The 21,414-nt window shown below is 36.4% G+C and overlaps 5 protein-coding genes and 1 long non-coding RNA gene across 12 annotated transcripts; 2 read left to right on the forward strand and 4 right to left on the reverse strand.

Moving 5' to 3' along the window:
- Positions 1–308: 308 nt before the first annotated feature.
- On the forward strand, positions 309–1,136 carry LOC136783361 (uncharacterized). Its single transcript, XR_010824251.1, has 3 exons — positions 309–546; positions 727–809; positions 927–1,136. It is a non-coding gene; the product is annotated as an uncharacterized lncRNA (long non-coding RNA).
- Positions 919–3,353, reverse strand: LOC136783304 (uncharacterized). Of its 6 annotated transcripts, none has more exons than XM_066743366.1 (9): positions 3,236–3,353; positions 2,830–3,154; positions 2,498–2,768; positions 2,299–2,441; positions 1,971–2,227; positions 1,767–1,900; positions 1,431–1,711; positions 1,176–1,353; positions 919–1,042 (listed from the first exon to the last, which is right to left on the reverse strand). In XM_066743366.1, the coding sequence occupies exons 2-9, from the start codon at positions 3,025–3,027 to the stop codon at positions 936–938; spliced, it is 1,569 nt and encodes a 522-aa protein (XP_066599463.1). In that variant the 5' UTR covers positions 3,028–3,154; positions 3,236–3,353; the 3' UTR covers positions 919–935. The 6 variants fall into 6 exon arrangements, with proteins under 6 accessions (XP_066599463.1, XP_066599462.1, XP_066599465.1 ...); XM_066743365.1 differs by having other exon boundaries at positions 2,830–3,072; positions 3,155–3,353; XM_066743368.1 differs by having other exon boundaries at positions 1,971–2,012; positions 2,088–2,227; positions 2,830–3,353.
- Positions 3,354–3,496: 143 nt separating this feature from the next.
- Positions 3,497–4,266, reverse strand: Tapdelta (Translocon-associated protein delta). The gene is made up of 2 exons (XM_066743453.1): positions 4,013–4,266; positions 3,497–3,923 (listed from the first exon to the last, which is right to left on the reverse strand). The coding sequence occupies exons 1-2, from the start codon at positions 4,262–4,264 to the stop codon at positions 3,663–3,665; spliced, it is 513 nt and encodes a 170-aa protein (XP_066599550.1). The 5' UTR covers positions 4,265–4,266; the 3' UTR covers positions 3,497–3,662.
- A 305-nt stretch (positions 4,267–4,571) lies between these two features.
- MagR (Iron-sulfur cluster assembly 1 homolog MagR) lies at positions 4,572–5,515 on the forward strand. Of its 2 annotated transcripts, XM_066743459.1 has the most exons (4): positions 4,572–4,664; positions 4,821–4,874; positions 5,061–5,309; positions 5,376–5,515. In XM_066743459.1, exons 1-4 carry the CDS (start codon positions 4,572–4,574, stop codon positions 5,403–5,405), a joined length of 426 nt encoding a protein of 141 aa, XP_066599556.1. In that variant the 3' UTR covers positions 5,406–5,515. The 2 variants fall into 2 exon arrangements, with proteins under 2 accessions (XP_066599556.1, XP_066599557.1); XM_066743460.1 differs by lacking the exon at positions 5,376–5,515 and having other exon boundaries at positions 5,061–5,350.
- On the reverse strand, positions 5,286–7,376 carry LOC136783310 (uncharacterized protein MCAP_0864-like). The gene has a single exon (XM_066743376.1). The coding sequence runs from the start codon at positions 7,207–7,209 to the stop codon at positions 5,776–5,778; it is 1,434 nt and encodes a 477-aa protein (XP_066599473.1). The 5' UTR covers positions 7,210–7,376; the 3' UTR covers positions 5,286–5,775.
- Positions 7,377–7,385: 9 nt separating this feature from the next.
- Positions 7,386–11,727, reverse strand: LOC136783265 (uncharacterized). Its single transcript, XM_066743281.1, has 3 exons — positions 7,977–11,727; positions 7,712–7,906; positions 7,386–7,649 (listed from the first exon to the last, which is right to left on the reverse strand). The coding sequence occupies exons 1-3, from the start codon at positions 11,724–11,726 to the stop codon at positions 7,398–7,400; spliced, it is 4,197 nt and encodes a 1,398-aa protein (XP_066599378.1). The 5' UTR covers position 11,727; the 3' UTR covers positions 7,386–7,397.
- Between the last annotated feature and the right edge of the window lie 9,687 nt (positions 11,728–21,414).

Consider the following 21,414-nt stretch of genomic DNA (forward strand, 5'->3'; position numbering starts at 1 on the left):
CCAGCATTCTTCAAAACTATTCACGGCATTTCGCGACTATACGGCGGTGGAAGAGAAGAATGGGACGTGAGTTAACACGCGCCGAGAGACACAGTAGAGACTTTACACCGCGGGGTAAATATACCAGAACGAAACTCGGCGCTTTCGCTCGCGGTACGTGCGGTTCTCCGACCAATCCCCACCATTTCTGGAGCGCCACGTGGTACAAGAACCGACCAATCGCATAACTACGCTAGCCCGGGCCCCCAATCCCCTCCACGAACGAACTCTCCTCTCTTGTAATAACGTAGTCAATTCACTTGAATTCACTTCTTCTTCTCCTCGCCACTCCTCCGCTTCGCATTCCAAACAAATCCTCTTTTTACTCCGTTTTCACTCCTTTCTCAACCCCTGGAGGAACACCTTCCCTTTCTGCAACCATCTCAATTCTAGACTAACGAAAATCTGCACTTGTAAATCATCATTTGTGCAACAAGTACTCCCTAAAGAGATGTCACTTTCTTCGTTAATTTAATCGTCCAAGGCGAAGGTAGAGAAAAAAACTAGGTACGTCATAGACGGTAGATTAGTTACGGTCAGAGCCCATCGCATAATCTGATCTGATCCGGCGGCTGTTGAATACTATCCGTAGAGATCACGGTATCCTGCGGACGTGCGCGTCATGCGTGTTTAGTATAGTATCGCTTACCGGAATTAATTCTGTTTTTTTGTTTGTTTTTGAGGCAGGTCACTGACACCTGAATGCGTCGACGCATCGAAGTCAAGTTCCCCACTTTTGCTACGTAGGATCCAGTTGAATCGTTCAAATAGTAAAACCATCATATAGTAATCTTAAACCAAAATATATTCATAGGATAAAAGAAACCTTTATAAATGTTGCAATCAACACTCTCCAGTAAAGAAAATATTTTTCGTTATATTTTCAGTATACAGAGCTAAATGTCAGTGATCATCCTAAGCAAGTAAATAAGAATAAACAACTGTTTGATTATCTTGGAAATTGATCCAGAAGATGAAGGGGAGACTGTCACGGCATCTGGATCTGGAATAAAGGAGAGATAACAGTTTGCAGTCAGATAAGGATACAGAAGATTAAGGATAAATGTTAATTATGAATAAAAGATGAATGATATTGATTTTTCTTGAGACTAGAAATCCAGACTTCCATTCCTCACCGTATTCATAATACTGTAGAGGAGGATCCGTTTTGTCCTCCTCACAGGAGTCCTCGTTAGTAACGGACTGCCTGACCCTGAGAGACTGTTGGATTGGTTCGATGACCTGCTCACCCTCGTAATCGGACCTGGGCACGCGAGCGCGCTTCCTTGGACTTTCCTCCGCCAAGGAGGCCATCTAGAAAAACGCCAAGAGCCTCTGCGTCAGTACTAACCGTAGTCGTAATAAAGCACTGGCGTTCCTGTGCCATTCACCCCTTCCTCCTCCTCTTCCTCCTCCTTTTCCAACTCGTCGTCAGAATCTTCGTTCTCATTCTCCTCCTGTGTCTCATCGTCCACGCCTCCGATACCTCTATCGTCTTCCTCCTCATCCTCCTCATCCTCATCATCATCCTCATCCTGATCGTCTGAATCGTCCACGTTTATGTACCGCTTCTTTATCCTTCCAAGGTGACCTACAAATGGTGCTCTTATCATTTTCCACTTTCTGCTGCGGATGTCCAGCAACCGACGCTGGACTATTCTCCTTGGAACACCTGTGATTTTATTGCTTCTTTATTTTTATCTTTGACTAAATCAACAGTCTCTTACTAGGCACGAATGATCCTTCGTTATTCAATGCACAACCTTCCATAGACATACAAGCTTCTGTGAATCGAGTCACTACCATTGTTCCGCTGCTGCTGGTAACGGTGCAGCGACATTGTTCAGTACAATTTTGGCAACTGAAAAATATTATATTGAATTATTTCAGAAATTATTGAATTAATCTTTTATTAATAATTAAATAAGTACCATAAAATTCCTGGCCCAACACAATCATTGGCTGGCTCTCTTCTGCAAAAAATATTTCTGTATAAAAGTCTAAAGATGAAAATCCAGTTGCTCAATCTGATTCTGTCAGTAATATACTTTATTGGATTTCGACAAAAAGCACTGGATACTAGAAAGCCTGTCCCACAAGAGCTACTGCATTTTGGAGTAGACCAGTCTGACCATTCAGAAGTGATCTTAACTGGTAATGAGGTCCATGATTCTACTTCTTCACAAAACTAATAATAAAGTTTGGAACTGAATAAAACTTTTAGAATTTACTTGAATAAACTAAATAAATGATCCATACTGGCTGCCTGTGTGGACAATTGTCTGCACAATGAGGAGAATGAATTCCGTTAATAGTTAAACCTGAACATTGGGCAATCCCACATACTCCTCTAGGAGAGCACAATGATTCAGGAAGTGGATCTAAGAAGCAAGTGGGAAATCCTAAAAATATTACTCAATTATTAGCTTCTCAATTTTCTCAATAATCAAATATTGACCTCTTGTTTTATGCAAATCATGTCCTGCAAGTTTCAATGAGCAATTACATTCTGGAGCATTTTCTTTCAACAATCCGATATCACAGAATCTTCTATGAACCCTAGCATTAGTATCGGACAAAGGATTTGCCTCTGCAAAGATGCAACTGGCATTTCGTTTTTTCTTGAGATTTTCAGAACAAAAATTCCAAAGGTGTAATGTTGAGCAGGAACAAGAGCCAATAAAAAATTCTTTTATTTCTTTTTCAGCATCTCTTACTTCAAGGAAAATCTAAATTAATTTCCTACTATCAGCTCTGCATTCTTTAGAAAGTTGATTTGCCAAAACTTACTGAACAAAATCCTTCTCCAATTTCTACAATTGTGCACTCTTGCAGATTCAAATTGTCTATTAACAAAGTTATGTCATAACTAGGCTGTTTATATTCTGAAAATGATGGTAATAAAGGAAGATGATTTCTGGAGCTTGCATAAAGGCATTGGCCACAAAAAATAATTGAAAGTTTCAGGAATAAGTCAAGTGCAAACATAGCCTATGTCTTGTCATAATTATTATCACATCAGACTAGACTAGTCTGAAAATAGTCAAATGTATAAATAAATAACTATCGCTTGTCATTAAATATAAACAATATCTTCTTAGCACACATACATTACCTGAAAAGATCATAAATTAATAATTAAAAAATAAAATCTTAAAGTTCATAAGTAAATTACAGATTTATTATATTAATATACATTCTACGCCTATCAAATATGCTCTGATTTCCCATCAAGTCTACAAATCATACAAATAAATTTGATCGTATAATAAGGTCAGTAAGGTTATGTTTAAGAAAACAATGATTACAGAGACACTCTACACTCTGCGGGAAAACGATCAAACTATTAGCGAAAGAATCGATGATAATATGGCGACGGTGCTGCTCTACTATTATCATCTACTGCTTGCATACCCCTTTTCTATTTTTTGGGCATTCCTCGTAGGACAACATTACGTTTAGTTCGTATTATTTATTTCTCCTTATTTAATATATATAATAAGATTATAAGTTAATCATACTATACAGTTTAAACAATTTATTTGATAATTCACTATAAATATTATCATCACACAAGTATAAAATTCCATTCATCTCTCACACACTTTTAACAGTATTTAATTTTACAAGAGGAGTTTTGATTTTGCTGAAAAAGCAGCATAGGAGACAAGAGCTGCTAAGAATGCAGCAAGAAATTCAGAATTTACCCAAGGTCCCATATAGATACCTGGGTTATTCAGAAGAATAACAGCCAATGGTTTAACGCTGCTAGTATCTTCTCCATTCCTGATAGCTTTGCGAATGGCTGCATAGCTTTCCTCATCATACAACTTAACATTGTAATCACCAGATCTAGCCTTCTTGATGTCCTCTGTCCAAGAAACCTGAAATAACCAAGGTAAGAAACCATTAGTGTTATCAGAATAAAATTTCTCAGGCAAATTGTAGTTTGAATAATTTAAAAAGAAATTACCTGATATTTGTTATCTGCACTCAATCTAACAGCAGGCAAAGATTTTCCTTCAACCTCTGCATAAAGGGAGACAGCTTTAACTCCATTTGAGCACTTTAAAACAAATTGTGTGGTGAAGGCAACATTTGTCAGCACAGTGGCATCTTCTGTGACATAGGCAGAGGCCTGGACTTCTGGTTTCTGACAAGTCTCTCCATTTACCAGATTAATGAGAAAAAGAGCAGCAATGCAAGATATCACGAGTTTGTTCATTTTTCTTTTTATTCTGAATATTCTTTTTAAGTCAAAAGTACTTTCTTATTAATTGTAAATTTTTATTGTCTTCTCTTCCTTTCCTCAGTTAGCTCTTATCACGCGTGTCAGTCGACAACTGGAATCTGACGCTCTCCGGCTCCGAATCCGGCTGCCACGCGTCTTTCTATCCCGTCACGTTGGAAGTTGGACTTGGAAGTTGTGTAGTGTTAAAAAACGAAATGAGGATTATGAGGAACAGAGGAACCAGCCCGTAGAAATGAAACTTTGGATTTGATATAAATGATAGGAACGAGGAAAGTTAAGAATGAATTTTAAGATGGCGTCGACTTTGGCTGCTGCCACAGTTCGAACAGTGAAAGGGAGGAAAATAACTCCGACAAGAGCTGCTCTTACACTAGTAAGTATTTCCGTCATTACGGATTCATTCAAACTGTAAAAAGCACCTTCCGAAATCTTGTCATTCGTAAATTCTTAATGTGTAATATATCCCGATATAACCTCAAAATGGATCTGTATTTACATTTGCATTTACTGTTTTCTGATTATTTTTCAGACACCCAGTGCAGTTAAAAAAATAAAAGAACTTTTGGAAATCAAGTCTGAATATGTGAGTAATTTCGAAGAGATTGTTTCCGGCTTTTTCATTAAGTAAAGTCGAAAATCCTATGTATATTTGTAAACTCGTGATTTACTGTTGCGCAAGCTCTATTTTTAACTGGAATAAACAAATTGACATTTCACAAAGTGTTTTATTGAGATGTTAAAAATAATAGGGGAATTTTTACTTTTGTAGATTGGATTGAAGGTAGGCGTGAGGCAAAGGGGATGCAATGGTTTAAGTTATACATTGGAGTATGCCAAAGAAAAGAATAAATTTGACGAGGAAGTAGTGCAAGATAATGTAAGAGTTTTGATTGATAAAAAGGCTCAACTATCTTTGTTAGGTACTGAGATGGATTTTATAGAGACAAAATTAAGCTCAGAATTTGTATTTAATAATCCAAACATCAAAGGGACATGTGGTTGTGGAGAGAGTTTTAATGTATGAAGAGTAGTACAAATTATAGTTTAAATATTACATAACTTTAACTATTTTATTTTTATAAAGTGTTCTAGTGAAATGAAATTAGCAAGATAATTGCAAAAACTGTATGCTTGAATTCATATATTCAGATACACATGATATTATTGTTACATTGTTAAAATCCAGTACTGGATCAATACTTTTATTCACTGTATGCATACCAGCACAAGCACAATGGAGTGATATCGAGAAGCTGTACATATACAAGAAAGAGGTCTGAAGAAAATGACAAAATTTTACAAAAGATAGTGCCAACAGTATGTATGTGCATTATTACATATAATCATCTCTATATTATTGTATTAGTGTGTACACAGTGAATAAATAAGTCATTTGTAAATACCTTCACATAAATTTAAACCAATACATAAGTATGGCAATTATGTAAATACTTTTAAAACATTAAAATCCATTTAGACAAAATTCAAATTTTGGGATTATCTCCTTCAACAAATTGTAATTTAAACTTATCAGAGTGGACATCACTATATGATTGACAGATGGATTGCTTGGCTATGATGTACTCTTTTAAAGCAGACTTTAATTTATTTCTCAGCTCTTCTGACTTTCCAATTTCTGATTCATCAACTTCTAACAGGATATTTAGTACCTTGTGCTCTAAACTTGCATTGGCTTTTTGCAAAGTCTTGTAGGTATCTTTTAATTTGTTCATTCTAATTGTTGTACTGACATTTGAGCTCCTTAAAAATTCAAGCTCTCTTTTTAAGGCAAGTTTTTCCATGTTTAAATCATTTAATTTAGTTTTGTAACCAAAACATTGAGTAATTAATTCTTCCTTATCATTTTTAATTTTGAGTAAATCCTCCTTCAAGGCTGACACTTCTCCTTGATGTTCTTCAGCCTCAGCTAATTTATTTATTTTCTGATAAAGTTCCTGCATATTCAAATTGGTTTGGGTTCCTATAGCCTCTCCTATTGATTTTTTATTTTCTATTTTTTCAATAAACTTACCAATTTTCTGATCTTTCTCTATTATTGATTTTTCTAAACTTTTATTTTGATCAATCAGTTTTAGATTCTTTAATTTCAGAGACTCAATCTCTTTAGCTTTATTGATCAGCTGCAGTTTAGCCTTAGATAAACTTTCATACATTTTTTTGGAGTCTTCTGATGCTGTTTTCGTTTCTTTTTGAAGATTACTCAATTTTTCTCTAAGACTCTTTAGCTTCATTTTACTATCCTGTTCCTCGCTAGAAATTTGTTTTAGTTGCTTCTTCATATTTTCAACATCTTTAAGAAGATTATAATTTTTTTCTTCTTCAGTCTTTAATTTATTTTCCACGATTTTCACTTCATTATCTTTACCTAAGAAAATTCTTTCACTCTCAATTCTCTGTTTTTCGTTTTTTTTCTCTGACACATCCAATTCATTTCTTAATTGACCTACACGTGCATTTAGTTGACAGAATTTTAAAAATAATTTATTATTTTCTGTTTCAAAAAGAAGACATTTCTCTTTGCTTTGAACCAATTCTTCGGATAGATTAGCGATGGTCACACCAATTTTCGCAGCGATTCCAGTAACAGCAATCTCGAATGTCCTGTCTGTTCTCACGAACTCATCAAGCTTATTTTTTAAGTACCAGACCTTTTCCTCGGAATAGTACAAGACTTTCGGGTTTTCATGATTTTTCAAGCATGTCCAACTTTTTGCTAGTAGTTCTTGAGAAAAATTAAATTTTATACCGGGACTCTTGTAAGTATGAACTCCTGGCTGTAGACTCTCCAACATCGAGTTTAATCTTTTTAAAGTCATTGCTGCAAATTCCACAACCTTCATTTTTCCTTCAGACTCTCCCTTCTTCCTTCTTACTATATTTTGGCTCTTCATCTTCATGTTTAATATTAACTATAAATTTGTTTAAGCTTCACCAGATTCAATTTTTTGTTTAATAATTATCCAGAAGAAAATTGAGGACTAGCCATTTTTATAAACTATGCATGCTTTTTTTGGTTAGACACGACATTCCGTGACATACGTCATTTATTTTTTATTGTCCTTTTTGTTTGTTATTATTATTATTATCAATTGAATCTAGCATGATAAATATTTCGTTTTCTCTGTAAATTCATATCGTCGGAAATTTTTATCAATTTCATTTGTTCGTTTTTCAAGGATCTTTTTAGTTCCTGCAATTTTAAATCAGTTTCTGTTTGTCTTTCTGCAATCTGCCTTTGAAGGGCCGCAATTCTTCTGTTCAGTTTATTGTAATCATTTTCTAACTTGGGACTTGTACCAGCAGGAATTGAGATTTTCGTTAAACCACAATGACACACCTAGAAATATAAAAACGAGTAATCTTTTAATCAAATCAACAAGTTCCATTTTTATAACTTACATGAGAGAAAACATTATTGTTGTTATCTCCAACCAGATTTGCTGTCAGAATGCAAACTTCATCATGCAACTCTGCTAATTGAGTCAAAGTCAAGGTCTTTAGCCAACCCTCAGGACTGAAATCTGTAGCAGTTTCTACATTGAAATCTGCACTGGTTTCTGCATTGATATTAGAAGCGGTGTCCATACCCGAGCCCTACATTTATTTTAATTAATAAATAAAGGGGAAATTAACTTGTATAATTAAAGAAAATAATTGCCCTTACTCGTTCCTCATATCTTAGTACTTTCCCCATTTCTTTCTCAGTTTGCTGAGAAGCTGATCTACTCTTTGTCTCAGGTTTCTTTAATCTATTAATTTCATTTTCAGCTTCCTGCAGTTTTTGCAACAATTCTTGCACTTCCTTCTCCAGTTTCTCTCTTTCCATCGAGCACTTTGATAAATCTTTCCTCAATTCCTCTTCATTATCTTCTTTCGACTTTATCAGTGACTTTAATTTTTCTAGTTCATTTGAAACTTCGTCAGACTTTGATAAACTGTGTCTGAAATTTTTATTCTCCTTCATAAGATCAATAAGATCCTTCTCACTTTCCTCTACAAGTGATTTTAACTTGTCAATCTCCAACCTGAGATTATTGTTCTCCAACCTGAGATTATTATCCTCTAACTTTAAGGCTGTTAATTCATTTTTAAGGATCTCCAGGTTGGATTTCAAGGATGCTTCCTGATTCAACAATTCATTTTGTACATTTAACAATTTTTCCTTCTCTAATCTCAATGCCATCAGCTCATTCTTCAATGCTTCCAACTCCTTGTTCGATTTGCTCAATTCATCCATGTTTTTCTTGAACTTGTTCTCATTATCAGCATTCTTTTCTGTAATCTCCTTATGGAGTGACTTGAGCAATTCATTTTCTTCTCTAAGATTCTTCTCTTCAGACTTTAAGGCAGCCAATTCATTTCTAAGCGCCTCCAGGCTGGATTTCAAGTTAGCCTCTTGACTCATCAAACCATTTTGGGCCTTTTGTAGCCTCTCGTTTTCTGACCTCAGAGTGCTCAGTTCATTCTTCAGAGCAGTCAACTCTTCGCCAGATTTTCCTATCTGGCTCTTCAACATATTCTCGTTTTCACGATTGTTTTTCAATGTTTCCTCTTGAAGCAATTTCAATTTTTCATTCTCCCCTTTAAGATTTTTCTGCTCCTGCTTCAAAGCAGCCAATTCTTTCTTAAGGTCCTCCAGTGTGGATTTCAAGGCTGAATCTTGATCAAGTAAATTTTTCTGAGCACTTTGCATTTTCTCTTTCTCAGATCTCAAGTTCTTCAGTTCACTTTTCAGTGCCTCTAGCTCATCGTTTGATTCTTGCATTTTCTTCTTTAACATATCTTCGTTATGACGACTCTTCTTATTTTCCTCCTCGAGTAATTTTAATTTTCGGTTTTCCGCTCTAAGATTCTGGACTTCCGTTTTTAAGGCTGCCAGCTCGTTGTTAAGGTCACTCTGAGTAGATTTCAAGGCTGCTTCTTGGTTCAGTAAATCAGTGTGAGCCTTTTTCAGCTTGTCATTCTCAGATCTCAGAGTGTTCAGCTCATTTTTCAGAGACTTTAACTCATCGTTCGACTCGTCTATCCTCATTTTCAATTTTCCTTCGTTATCACGACACTTTTTATTTTCATCTTCGAGTGACTTCAATTTTTCATTCTCCAACCTGAGACGTTGCTCCTCCGATTTCAAGGCTGCCAGCTCCTTTTTAAGGTTCTCCAAGGCAGATTTTGAAGATTCGTCTTTACTCAGGAGTTTATGTTGAGCATTTTGCAGTTGCTCATTTTCGGATCTTAGATTATTTAACTCATTCTTTAGAGCCTCCAATTCATCGCTCGATTCTTTCATCTGCTTTCTCAATTTATTTTCGTTATCACGAGCTTTTTTACCTTCCTCCTCGAGCGATTTCAATCTTAAATTCTCTGCTTTGAGATTTTGGCTTTCCGACTTCAAAGCTTCCAACTCTTTTTTAAGGCTCTCCAGTGTTGATTTCAAAGTGTCCTCTGTATTCTGGGATTTATGCTGGGCATTTACCAGTAGCTCCTTTGCAGATCTCAAACTCGTCAACTCGTTCTTCAAAGCTTCCAACTCCTCGTTCAGATCTTTCGTCTTATTTTTCAGCTTGTCCTCGTTATCACGATTCTTTGCTATAGTTTCTTCATGGAGCAATTTCATTTTTTTATTATCCTCTTTAAGAGCTTCTTTTTCCAGATTCGAGGCTTCCAATTCTTTCTTAACATTCTCAAGGCTGGATTTCAAGATTGAATTTTGTTTGACCAGGTCATTTTGGGCTTGCTGCAGTTTATCATTCTCTGATTTCAAGTGATTCAGCTTATTTTTCAGATTCTCCAATTCCTCGTTCGATTCTTCTATAGCTTTTTTCAATTTATTCTCGTTGTCACCATTCTTTTCAATAATTTCTTCTTGTAGAGACTTTAATTTCTTATTTTCCTCCCTAAGTGCTGCCAATTCCTTATTCGATTCCTCTATAGCTTTTTTCAAATTATTCTCGTTATCACGATTCTTTTTAATAATTCCCTCATGTAGGGATTGAAATTTTCCATTCTCCTCTCTAAGTGCTGCCAATTCTTTTTTCAGATTCTCCACTTCCTTGTTCGATTCTTCTATAGCTTCTTTCAATTTATTCTCGTTATCACTATTCTTCCCAATAATTTCCTTTTGTAGAGACTTTAATTTTTCGTTCTCTTCTCTAAATGCTGCCAATTCTTTTTTCAGATTTTCCAATTCCTTGTTTGATTCTCCTACAGCTTTCTTCAATTTATTCTCATTATCACGATTCTTCTCAATAATCATTTCTTGCAGGGATTTTAATTTTCCATTCTCCTCTTTAAGTGCTGCCAATTCTTTTTTCAGATTATCCAGGTTGGATTTCAAGATTGAATTCTGGTTGAACAAATTATTCTGGACTTTCTGCAGTTTTTCATTCTCGGATGTAACAAGGCCGAGCTTATTTTGCAGATTTTCCAACTCCTTGCTAGATTCTTCTACCTTGTTTCTCAAGCTTTCATTCTCTCCTGTAGAATTTACCTGCTCCAGCTTCAAAGCTTCCAATACTTTTTTAAGCTCTTCCAGATTGGACTTTGAGGCTGAATCTTGCTTGAACAAATCATCCTGAGCTTTCTGCAGCTTTTCATTCTCTAACCTTGTATCATTCAGCTCTTTGTTACATTCCTCTAATTTTTGTCTCAACCTTTCATTCTCTTCTAAAACATTTTGCTGCTCCAATTTCAAAGCTTCCAATACCTTTTTAAGATCCTCCAGGTTAGACTTGGAGGCTGCATCTTGTTTAAGCAAATCATCTTGGGCTTTCTGCAGTTTTTCATTTTCGGATCTCAAATAATTCAGCTCGATTTTCAGAATATCCAGTTCTTTGCTCGATTCATCTATACTTCTTCTCAATTTTCTCTCATTGGAATAATTTTTCTCAATGCTATCCTCTTGGACTGATAATAATCTTCCATTCTCCCCTCTAAGTATTCCCAATTCGCTTCTCAGACGCTCCAGTTGGGCTTTCAAAGCTGAATCTTGTTCAAGTAAATCTTTCTGATCATTTTGCAGCTTTTCATTTTCAGCCCTAAGACTATTTAACTCATTTCTCAGGGTCTCAAGTTCATTGTTCAATTCTTTTATGTGCTCCTCCAATTCAGACTGAGTTTGTTCATCCTTTGGTCTTTCCATATCTTTATTGACATTACCAGCAGCCAAAGATTTCTTCAACTCTAAATTTTCAGCTTTCAAGGATTCATTTTCAAGTTTAAGCTCATCACAATTTTTGCCAAAGTCTACCAGAGTCTCAATTGACTTTTCCATAACTTTTGACACCTGTTGATCAGATTTTTCCCTGCCAGCCATCAATTCCCTCAACTTAGCCTTGAGTCTGTTCAGACCTTCGCAAGAGCTCTCTTCCTCAGCCTCTGCTAGTTTCATCTTCAAACTGGATATTACAAGTCTCATTCTACGATAACCAACAACAGCAAAGAGAAAGCATTACTCTTGGGAAACAAATAACAAATCAAAAGAATCCTTAATAGTCTACTACTACTTTACTCCTTTTTTTCAAGGTTAAAGCGCTCTCTTAAAAATTGGATCTTTTCCCGCGACTTGACAACCTCTTCACAAGGATGTTCGCAGCATTCTCTGTCAGCCAAGGTTTCTTTCAGATCTCTAACAGTATCCACCAGCTCCGCCTTGTTATTTTTCAAATTCTCACATTCAATCTGATAATGCTGTACCAAGGGATCTACTTTATTGGTGTCATCCAATTTTACTCCTGCAAAATCAGAGGACTGTTACAAAAAATCCCTACACACATTCACACACACACACACACATAAATAAGACATCTCATGTATTAATAAAAAAATGTTATCCATTGATTCAATGACGCAGACCAAATTTCTGGAGCATTTTCCTCATCGTCCTGGCTTGGCTCTCTATCTGCAGTCGCTCGAGATTCCATTTTTTCATTTGACATTTGATGGCTGCAAGTTTTTTCAGCAGAAACTGGACATCGTGAAGCTCCTCTGGCTCGTCCGCAGAATATGGGTCGAAGGAGCAATTGCAGCATGGTTCATATGGCTGGATCAAAGTATCCGATGATCCACTGCAGCCGCAAGAGCAGGAGCTGGAATAGCTGGAAAAGCATTCGTTGTCCATCGCATTCTACATTCTAACCTTCTCGAACACATGTAGCAACAACCATGCTGCTGAGGGCTGAGCCAACCTGATCTGAGTAACTCGATTGGCACGTTACTTTAGTGTGAATACTATAAACAATACTGGAGATGATATGACACTACACACAGCAGTTTGCTACATCCAGGAATCACACCCTCAAAGAGTATAACCAAACTTATGTTACATCGGAAATTTCTGATGACGCTAATGGCACTGAAACAGCTTCAGAGACTTCAAGTGCAATTGCATGACCTGTATTATTGTTTTATTGTTTTTGTCAATATACACTGACATTCATCGAATCTGCTCGTGAAGAATGGCCTACTAGATTTGTAACTAGCTGGACAGCTTCAGGTCTCTAGTTCTCACCAAAGCGTAAAACGTCACGGTGACGTCAGATGACGTCACGATGACGTATTGGAGTCGTGGTGGGGAGAATAAGGAGAATCTGGTAAATTGCATATACTCGAGTGTAGCGGTTGATCGTCTTACTTTTGTCAAAAGTATATCATCTCGGGATAAAATGGTATAGTAAGAATTTTCTTCTTTCTCTGTCTAATAGCATAAGAGTGAGAGAGAAAGACATATGATACCCCATGTGCCCATTGATTCTGCTCGAGCACGTTTTTGGTATAGTGATAGGAATTTTGGTATACTGATAGAAGCGGTAATAATATAGTAATCAAACGACAGATCAATAAAAAGAAGAGGGCATATTCCAATGAGTGAAGTGTCAAAATGTGCAACTTAACCTCTGTAATTTGTATTAATTTATTAAAATAACTTGTAAGTGATGAACTTTTAATAAAATCATATTAAGTGTTATAAATTTGTATAAAAAATATGTATTTTAGTTTTAACCTATTATTGTGTAACATATGGTGTATAAAAATAACTGAAAATATATATTTTAAATTAAATTTATGTTGTTGATATTTTGTCAAGAATAACACATCATTAACTTTTATATTAATAATAAGGAGCTATATTCTTGAGTCGTAAAGTCCATTGGAGCTTGCAAGTCAACTATGGATCCCAAGCTTACAGCAATAAGATTCTACGAATAAAGAAGATGCAATTCATTATTAAAATAGATAATCGTTAACTCAGATTTTTTTGCAGAAACCTAATATCAATAGTGACAAGCTTTCGTATCTATTTCCAATTGGTGATGCTGGAAGAGAACCTCTGAGAGCTCCTGACAGCTCAACTGCCACAGGTCCAAGAAACAGCTATTTACGTAAATCTGTCCAGTGTCATGCAATACATTATCCAGAAGCCATTCTGCTATTATCCAGCTAATGTTTCTACGCAATATAATTAATTACTTATTAATTTTCAAATATACTAAATATGTAAAGAAGAAAAAGCCAATATATTAAAATCCATTTACTTACACTACATCTCATTACGTAACCATGAGTGAATATTGTTGAATGGTGACAGAACAGTTTATAGTTGCAGAATCAGAATACATTCCTGTTGTGGGTAATGTTGCTGGGTCCTTTTGTTCTTTCGCAGTATCCAAAAGCAGCAAATTTGCAATGATTTTACAATTATAGCCTATATTCGAAGAAAACTTTAATACTTAAACTTAAATTGAAGAATATTCAAATGATTAATAGTAACTCCTTACGGATTAAGATATCTTGCATTATTTTCAATTTCTGCTACCAGTGCGTATAGGCAAATTCAGTGGTAAATTGTTATTCTCATCACTTAGAGCTTGTTAATCCTGTAAGTTACGTAGCACTTTAAAGTGGGCAAACAAATCCTTACGCTGCATTATATTAGTCTTCTCTTCCTTCGCTAACTTTTGAAAATTCATATATTACTGTTATCCACGAGTATATTTACCCAGTGGCTGAAAAATATTAGAAAGAGTATGAAAATTCATTCTTAAAAGTAAGCATAAATTATTTCCATATTCATAAAGTTATACATACCTATTCTATTATTTAGCTGGATGTTAGCTGCCACGAAGACATCCATATGTAATGTGCCTGCCCTCCTTCCTTTTTAATCCAGTGTATTATCCTAATAGTTTGCTGCAGGACAGTCTTAAGTCAGAAATAGATTGAAGTGTGATAATTCGGTTCTACTTTCTCTTTACCCTGGCCTACCATGAGGAGATACTCTTTTTTATCTTGATTTTTCATAACGTAAATGATAAATAATTATTCCTGAAATAAAAACGTGCACACACACACATATATATATATATATATATATATATATATTATTGTCTTTTCAGATTATATACTCTATTTTTTATCTTATATAATTTATTTTTTTTTTCTTTTTTTCAGTACTCCGAAAATTGATTTACGTTAAATAATATTGGTGGCCCTGAAAAGGGCCGATTTTTGGATCCGACACGTGGCAGAGCACATTCCTTTTTTATACCATGCAATCCGATCCATCTAAAAAAATACCCATTCGAAACCAACAACAGTAAAGCTCATTCAATAATCCGTCCAGTAGCCATTCCGCTCGATCACTTGATTAAGTCGATTAGGTATCGAGTTAGTCAAGTTAGCTAAGAACTCTGGGTCAGACCTAAGGCCTTCCCAGATATTCTTCGCTTGATCGAGAATCGCTGCCCTCGTCCTCGCGCCTGGCTCTATCCATCGTCTGGACATCAATGCCCAGACGTTCTCAATTAAATTGAGATCCGGTGATCGAGCGGGCCAATCCACCACTTCCAACTCCGGGTGTCGCGCAAACCACGCTCGCGTTTCGCGTGAGGTATGGATCGCTGAATTGTCCTGCACAAATCGGATCACCGGTACTTCATCCGCGGGATATACATTACGCACGCTTGGGAGAAAAATTTCTTCCAAGATGCGAATGTATTCCCGGGAATTCATACGTGGAGAAATCTCCACAAGATCACCGATATGTTCACCGGAAATCCAGCCCCATACGCCACACGATACGCGTCCAGACCGATGAGTCTGGAAGACGTGGTTTGGCTGCAACCGGGTATCGTTCGGGCGCCACACGTGCAAGGCCTGAGCCTGAGAGGGCAACGATATGAAAACCTTTTCATCGGTCCATATCGTAGCCTTCCAATCTGCACGGCTCCGCGAAAGATTCGCGAGGGCATAGCCAACTCTCTGCTCACGGTGAGCAGGAGTTAATGGGATTTTACGCGCTGGACGACGGCAGTGAATACCTGCAGAGTGTAAACGCCGCAGGCCGGTGGTCACTGAAGCTGGATAATCTATCTCCTCCACTATGTCGCTGACACTAGCGAAGGGATCTTCTTCGATCCTGCTCAGCAGCTGCTGGTCATCGATCTCCGAAGTCCTTTTCTGCCCTCTGTTCTCCGCTCTCCGGTCACGCAGTGCGTGGTCTCCGCCTTCGCGGTACCGACGTATCCAGCGCCTGACGGTGGTCTCGTGTGCCCCGCAGAGTACAGCGATCTCACTCGCGCTTTTCCCGCACTCAAAATAGCCAATGGCTCTTCCTCTGGTAGCCTCACTATGCTGTGACATCGTCGACGTATCCAATAGATATGAATGTTATAACAAATTAACGTTATTATCGATACTTCTAATTCAATAATCGAGGCATTATTCACTTTTATCTATAATAACGTTAATTTGTTATAACATTCATATCTATTGGATACGTCGACGATGTCACAGCATAGTGAGGCTACCAGAGGAAGAGCCATTGGCTATTTTGAGTGCGGGAAAAGCGCGAGTGAGATCGCTGTACTCTGCGGGGCACACGAGACCACCGTCAGGCGCTGGATACGTCGGTACCGCGAAGGCGGAGACCACGCACTGCGTGACCGGAGAGCGGAGAACAGAGGGCAGAAAAGGACTTCGGAGATCGATGACCAGCAGCTGCTGAGCAGGATCGAAGAAGATCCCTTCGCTAGTGTCAGCGACATAGTGGAGGAGATAGATTATCCAGCTTCAGTGACCACCGGCCTGCGGCGTTTACACTCTGCAGGTATTCACTGCCGTCGTCCAGCGCGTAAAATCCCATTAACTCCTGCTCACCGTGAGCAGAGAGTTGGCTATGCCCTCGCGAATCTTTCGCGGAGCCGTGCAGATTGGAAGGCTACGATATGGACCGATGAAAAGGTTTTCATATCGTTGCCCTCTCAGGCTCAGGCCTTGCACGTGTGGCGCCCGAACGATACCCGGTTGCAGCCAAACCACGTCTTCCAGACTCATCGGTCTGGACGCGTATCGTGTGGCGTATGGGGCTGGATTTCCGGTGAACATATCGGTGATCTTGTGGAGATTTCTCCACGTATGAATTCCCGGGAATACATTCGCATCTTGGAAGAAATTTTTCTCCCAAGCGTGCGTAATGTATATCCCGCGGATGAAGTACCGGTGATCCGATTTGTGCAGGACAATTCAGCGATCCATACCTCACGCGAAACGCGAGCGTGGTTTGCGCGACACCCGGAGTTGGAAGTGGTGGATTGGCCCGCTCGATCACCGGATCTCAATTTAATTGAGAACGTCTGGGCATTGATGTCCAGACGATGGATAGAGCCAGGCGCGAGGACGAGGGCAGCGATTCTCGATCAAGCGAAGAATATCTGGGAAGGCCTTAGGTCTGACCCAGAGTTCTTAGCTAACTTGACTAACTCGATACCTAATCGACTTAATCAAGTGATCGAGCGGAATGGCTACTGGACGGATTATTGAATGAGCTTTACTGTTGTTGGTTTCGAATGGGTATTTTTTTAGATGGATCGGATTGCATGGTATAAAAAAGGAATGTGCTCTGCCACGTGTCGGATCCAAAAATCGGCCCTTTTCAGGGCCACCAATATTATTTAACGTAAATCAATTTTCGGAGTACTGAAAAAAAGAAAAAAAAAATAAATTATATAAGATAAAAAATAGAGTATATAATCTGAAAAGACAATAATATATATATATATATATATATATATATATATGTGTGTGTGTGCACGTTTTTATTTCAGGAATAATTATTTATCATTTACGTTATGAAAAATCAAGATAAAAAAGAGTATCTCCTCATGGTAGGCCAGGGTAAAGAGAAAGTAGAACCGAATTATCACACTTCAATCTATTTCTGACTTAAGACTGTCCTGCAGCAAACTATTAGGATAATACACTGGATTAAAAAGGAAGGAGGGCAGGCACATTACATATGGATGTCTTCGTGGCAGCTAACATCCAGCTAAATAATAGAATAGGTATGTATAACTTTATGAATATGGAAATAATTTATGCTTACTTTTAAGAATGAATTTTCATACTCTTTCTAATATTTTTCAGCCACTGGGTAAATATACTCGTGGATAACAGTAATATATGAATTTTCAAAAGTTAGCGAAGGAAGAGAAGACTAATATAATGCAGCGTAAGGATTTGTTTGCCCACTTTAAAGTGCTACGTAACTTACAGGATTAACAAGCTCTAAGTGATGAGAATAACAATTTACCACTGAATTTGCCTATACGCACTGGTAGCAGAAATTGAAAATAATGCAAGATATCTTAATCCGTAAGGAGTTACTATTAATCATTTGAATATTCTTCAATTTAAGTTTAAGTATTAAAGTTTTCTTCGAATATAGGCTATAATTGTAAAATCATTGCAAATTTGCTGCTTTTGGATACTGCGAAAGAACAAAAGGACCCAGCAACATTACCCACAACAGGAATGTATTCTGATTCTGCAACTATAAACTGTTCTGTCACCATTCAACAATATTCACTCATGGTTACGTAATGAGATGTAGTGTAAGTAAATGGATTTTAATATATTGGCTTTTTCTTCTTTACATATTTAGTATATTTGAAAATTAATAAGTAATTAATTATATTGCGTAGAAACATTAGCTGGATAATAGCAGAATGGCTTCTGGATAATGTATTGCATGACACTGGACAGATTTACGTAAATAGCTGTTTCTTGGACCTGTGGCAGTTGAGCTGTCAGGAGCTCTCAGAGGTTCTCTTCCAGCATCACCAATTGGAAATAGATACGAAAGCTTGTCACTATTGATATTAGGTTTCTGCAAAAAAATCTGAGTTAACGATTATCTATTTTAATAATGAATTGCATCTTCTTTATTCGTAGAATCTTATTGCTGTAAGCTTGGGATCCATAGTTGACTTGCAAGCTCCAATGGACTTTACGACTCAAGAATATAGCTCCTTATTATTAATATAAAAGTTAATGATGTGTTATTCTTGACAAAATATCAACAACATAAATTTAATTTAAAATATATATTTTCAGTTATTTTTATACACCATATGTTACACAATAATAGGTTAAAACTAAAATACATATTTTTTATACAAATTTATAACACTTAATATGATTTTATTAAAAGTTCATCACTTACAAGTTATTTTAATAAATTAATACAAATTACAGAGGTTAAGTTGCACATTTTGACACTTCACTCATTGGAATATGCCCTCTTCTTTTTATTGATCTGTCGTTTGATTACTATATTATTACCGCTTCTATCAGTATACCAAAATTCCTATCACTATACCAAAAACGTGCTCGAGCAGAATCAATGGGCACATGGGGTATCATATGTCTTTCTCTCTCACTCTTATGCTATTAGACAGAGAAAGAAGAAAATTCTTACTATACCATTTTATCCCGAGATGATATACTTTTGACAAAAGTAAGACGATCAACCGCTACACTCGAGTATATGCAATTTACCAGATTCTCCTTATTCTCCCCACCACGACTCCAATACGTCATCGTGACGTCATCTGACGTCACCGTGACGTTTTACGCTTTGGTGAGAACTAGAGACCTGAAGCTGTCCAGCTAGTTACAAATCTAGTAGGCCATTCTTCACGAGCAGATTCGATGAATGTCAGTGTACATCAGATGAGCGTCTCAGTAATTCTGTTGCAAAGTGATATCTATATATAGACAGCTCTGTTACAATTAAAGATACGAGAAAATGTTTTAAGGATAATTTGATTATCTCCAGAGGAAGTATTATTTGGTTAGGATAAATTTTTCTTTTACGTCGCAATTTTTAAGAAATCAAGGTCATCGTTGTTTTCCCAAATGGAACCACTATATTAATCCATTTATTTAAATGTCTTCAAAACCATATAAATATCGATCGAGTAATGAAGTTTATAGTTATAAGTTTGTTTCGAATGGGAAATAATTAATGAGCATTATTGTGAGACTTGGCTTTGGTTGGTTAGCTCAAGGTCACGTCAAGTCACGTCAAAGGCTACGTCAATTTCATTAAATGGTAACTCCTATTTTTTATCGCATATTTTGGTATTTGCATTCAACAACTTTCCAAAATATCTGATTCACAATATAGTTTTTGGAATTTTTGCAAATATATGTACAATGAAAAATAGGGGTTGCGATTTAACGAAAAAAATTCATCATCTTCAAATTATCAGTTAAGGGAAAATCAACAATATTTATAATACATATATTTGTTAATAATAAGTGTAGAATAAAATTGCATAAATATATGTTTGTTTAAAGAAAATAAAGGCGTCTAGGAATGTTTATTATAAAATTTATTCATTTTTGCCTCAAGCATCTGTATAAGTGGTTAAATTTTAGGAGTATATCTGTACAGGGTTTGTGTATCGCGCAGCAATGATGTTTTAATAAATTGTAAGCACATATTCTTGACGATTAACCAAGTGGAAAAGTCCTATACTATGACATTCGTAAAAGCATCATTGCTGAGATAAATCAGGCCTTTGATTCAACGGAAGAATTACTTTACTGTCACTTTCGTTGACAGCTCCCTTTCGAAAAACAAAAGAGAAGCTCCAGCCAGCTTCTACACCTTTCCGTAATGTCATACACACACACGCAGAAATGCACGCAACTACACCAATTATTAATTATTAGCATATAAAGTTCTTTTAACGCATGGAACTGTTGTTAATTTGAAAATTCCAATGAAAGAATGACACAAAGATATTGATATATTTGAAGGAAGGTAGATTTTTCGAGGTACCTTCTATCCTCTAGCTAGATCCATTGCTTTTTGCAAAATCAGGGGCACCTCGCGAAGGCTATAGCAAATAAATGGGCTTGAACAGAGCAGAGGGATAGAAGGTATCTCGAAAAATGTACCTTCCTATAAATATATCAATATCTTTGTGTCATTCTTTTATTGGAATTTTCAATTTAACAATAGTTGCATGCGCTAAAGAACTTTATACTATGCTAATAATTAATAATTAGCGTAGCTATGCGTGCATTTGTGCGTGTGTGTGCGTGTGTGTGCGTGTATGACATTACGAAACGGTGTAGAAGCTGGCTGGAGCTTCTCTTTTGTTTTTCGAAAGGTTACTGTCAACGAAAGTGACAGTAAAGTAATTCTTCCGTTGAATCAAAGGCCTGATTTATCTCAGCAATGATGCTTTTACGAATGTCATAGTATAGGACTTTTTCACTTGGTTAATCGTCAAGAATATGTGGTTATAATTTATTAAAACATCATTGCTGCGCGATACACACACCCTGTATACTGCATATACCGTCTCCGCGTATATAGATATAAATAGCAATCTATCGCAACACAATCCTTTTAAAAAATTTCGTCAGCCTTTATCTATTATTGTTTTTTAGAAATGAAACATTGCAATGATTTTTTAAAGCTTATGAGTAAAATTATTTTTACAAGTTTCAAAAGTTGCATAAATTTTTTTCTTTTTTAAATGGTTGAGATATATCTTCAAGATTATACTGCCAAAGTTTTAAAATAAATTTCAAAAAATCTAAAAAGTTATAGATTTAAATGTGTCAAGCTGCGCGCAAGTTGCAATAATGCTCTGCTTGCACGTTTTAAGGTGAGAGACTAAATCATTGAATTCAATTTTTTGAAAATCTATTTTTTAAAATTTGAATGATTTTTTTGGAAACTATTCACCAATCTTGATGAAATTTTCATCAGAGCTTTATATTCTTATTACCTTCTACTATATGAACCT

This window comes from Prorops nasuta, unplaced genomic scaffold (genome assembly GCF_024137725.1).
Source record: "Prorops nasuta isolate Cenicafe-Biocafe unplaced genomic scaffold, Cenicafe_Pnas_1.2 PNAS00033, whole genome shotgun sequence".
Taxonomy (NCBI): domain Eukaryota; kingdom Metazoa; phylum Arthropoda; class Insecta; order Hymenoptera; family Bethylidae; genus Prorops; species Prorops nasuta.

Excerpts from the sequence above, each read along its gene's own strand:
- LOC136783304 (XM_066743366.1), bottom strand. The coding sequence starts at position 3,027 with ATGTTTGCACTTGACTTATTCCTGAAACTTTCAATTATTTTTTGTGGC. Across the intron at positions 2,769-2,829 it reads TTGGAGAAGGATTTTGTTCA|ATTTTCCTTGAAGTAAGAGA; the intron begins GTAAGTTTTGGC and ends AAATTAATTTAG. Across the intron at positions 1,043-1,175 it reads TCTACAGTATTATGAATACG|ATCCAGATGCCGTGACAGTC; the intron begins GTGAGGAATGGA and ends CCTTTATTCCAG.
- Tapdelta (XM_066743453.1), bottom strand. The coding sequence starts at position 4,264 with ATGAACAAACTCGTGATATCTTGCATTGCTGCTCTTTTTCTCATTAAT. Across the intron at positions 3,924-4,012 it reads GTGCAGATAACAAATATCAG|GTTTCTTGGACAGAGGACAT; the intron begins GTAATTTCTTTT and ends TGGTTATTTCAG.
- MagR (XM_066743459.1), top strand. The coding sequence starts at position 4,572 with ATGAATTTTAAGATGGCGTCGACTTTGGCTGCTGCCACAGTTCGAACA. Across the intron at positions 4,665-4,820 it reads CAAGAGCTGCTCTTACACTA|ACACCCAGTGCAGTTAAAAA; the intron begins GTAAGTATTTCC and ends ATTATTTTTCAG. Across the intron at positions 5,310-5,375 it reads GTTGTGGAGAGAGTTTTAAT|TGTTCTAGTGAAATGAAATT; the intron begins GTATGAAGAGTA and ends ATTTTTATAAAG.
- LOC136783310 (XM_066743376.1), bottom strand. The coding sequence starts at position 7,209 with ATGAAGATGAAGAGCCAAAATATAGTAAGAAGGAAGAAGGGAGAGTCT.
- LOC136783265 (XM_066743281.1), bottom strand. The coding sequence starts at position 11,726 with ATGAGACTTGTAATATCCAGTTTGAAGATGAAACTAGCAGAGGCTGAG. Across the intron at positions 7,907-7,976 it reads TACTAAGATATGAGGAACGA|GGCTCGGGTATGGACACCGC; the intron begins GTAAGGGCAATT and ends AAATAAATGTAG. Across the intron at positions 7,650-7,711 it reads ACAATAATGTTTTCTCTCAT|GTGTGTCATTGTGGTTTAAC; the intron begins GTAAGTTATAAA and ends TTATATTTCTAG.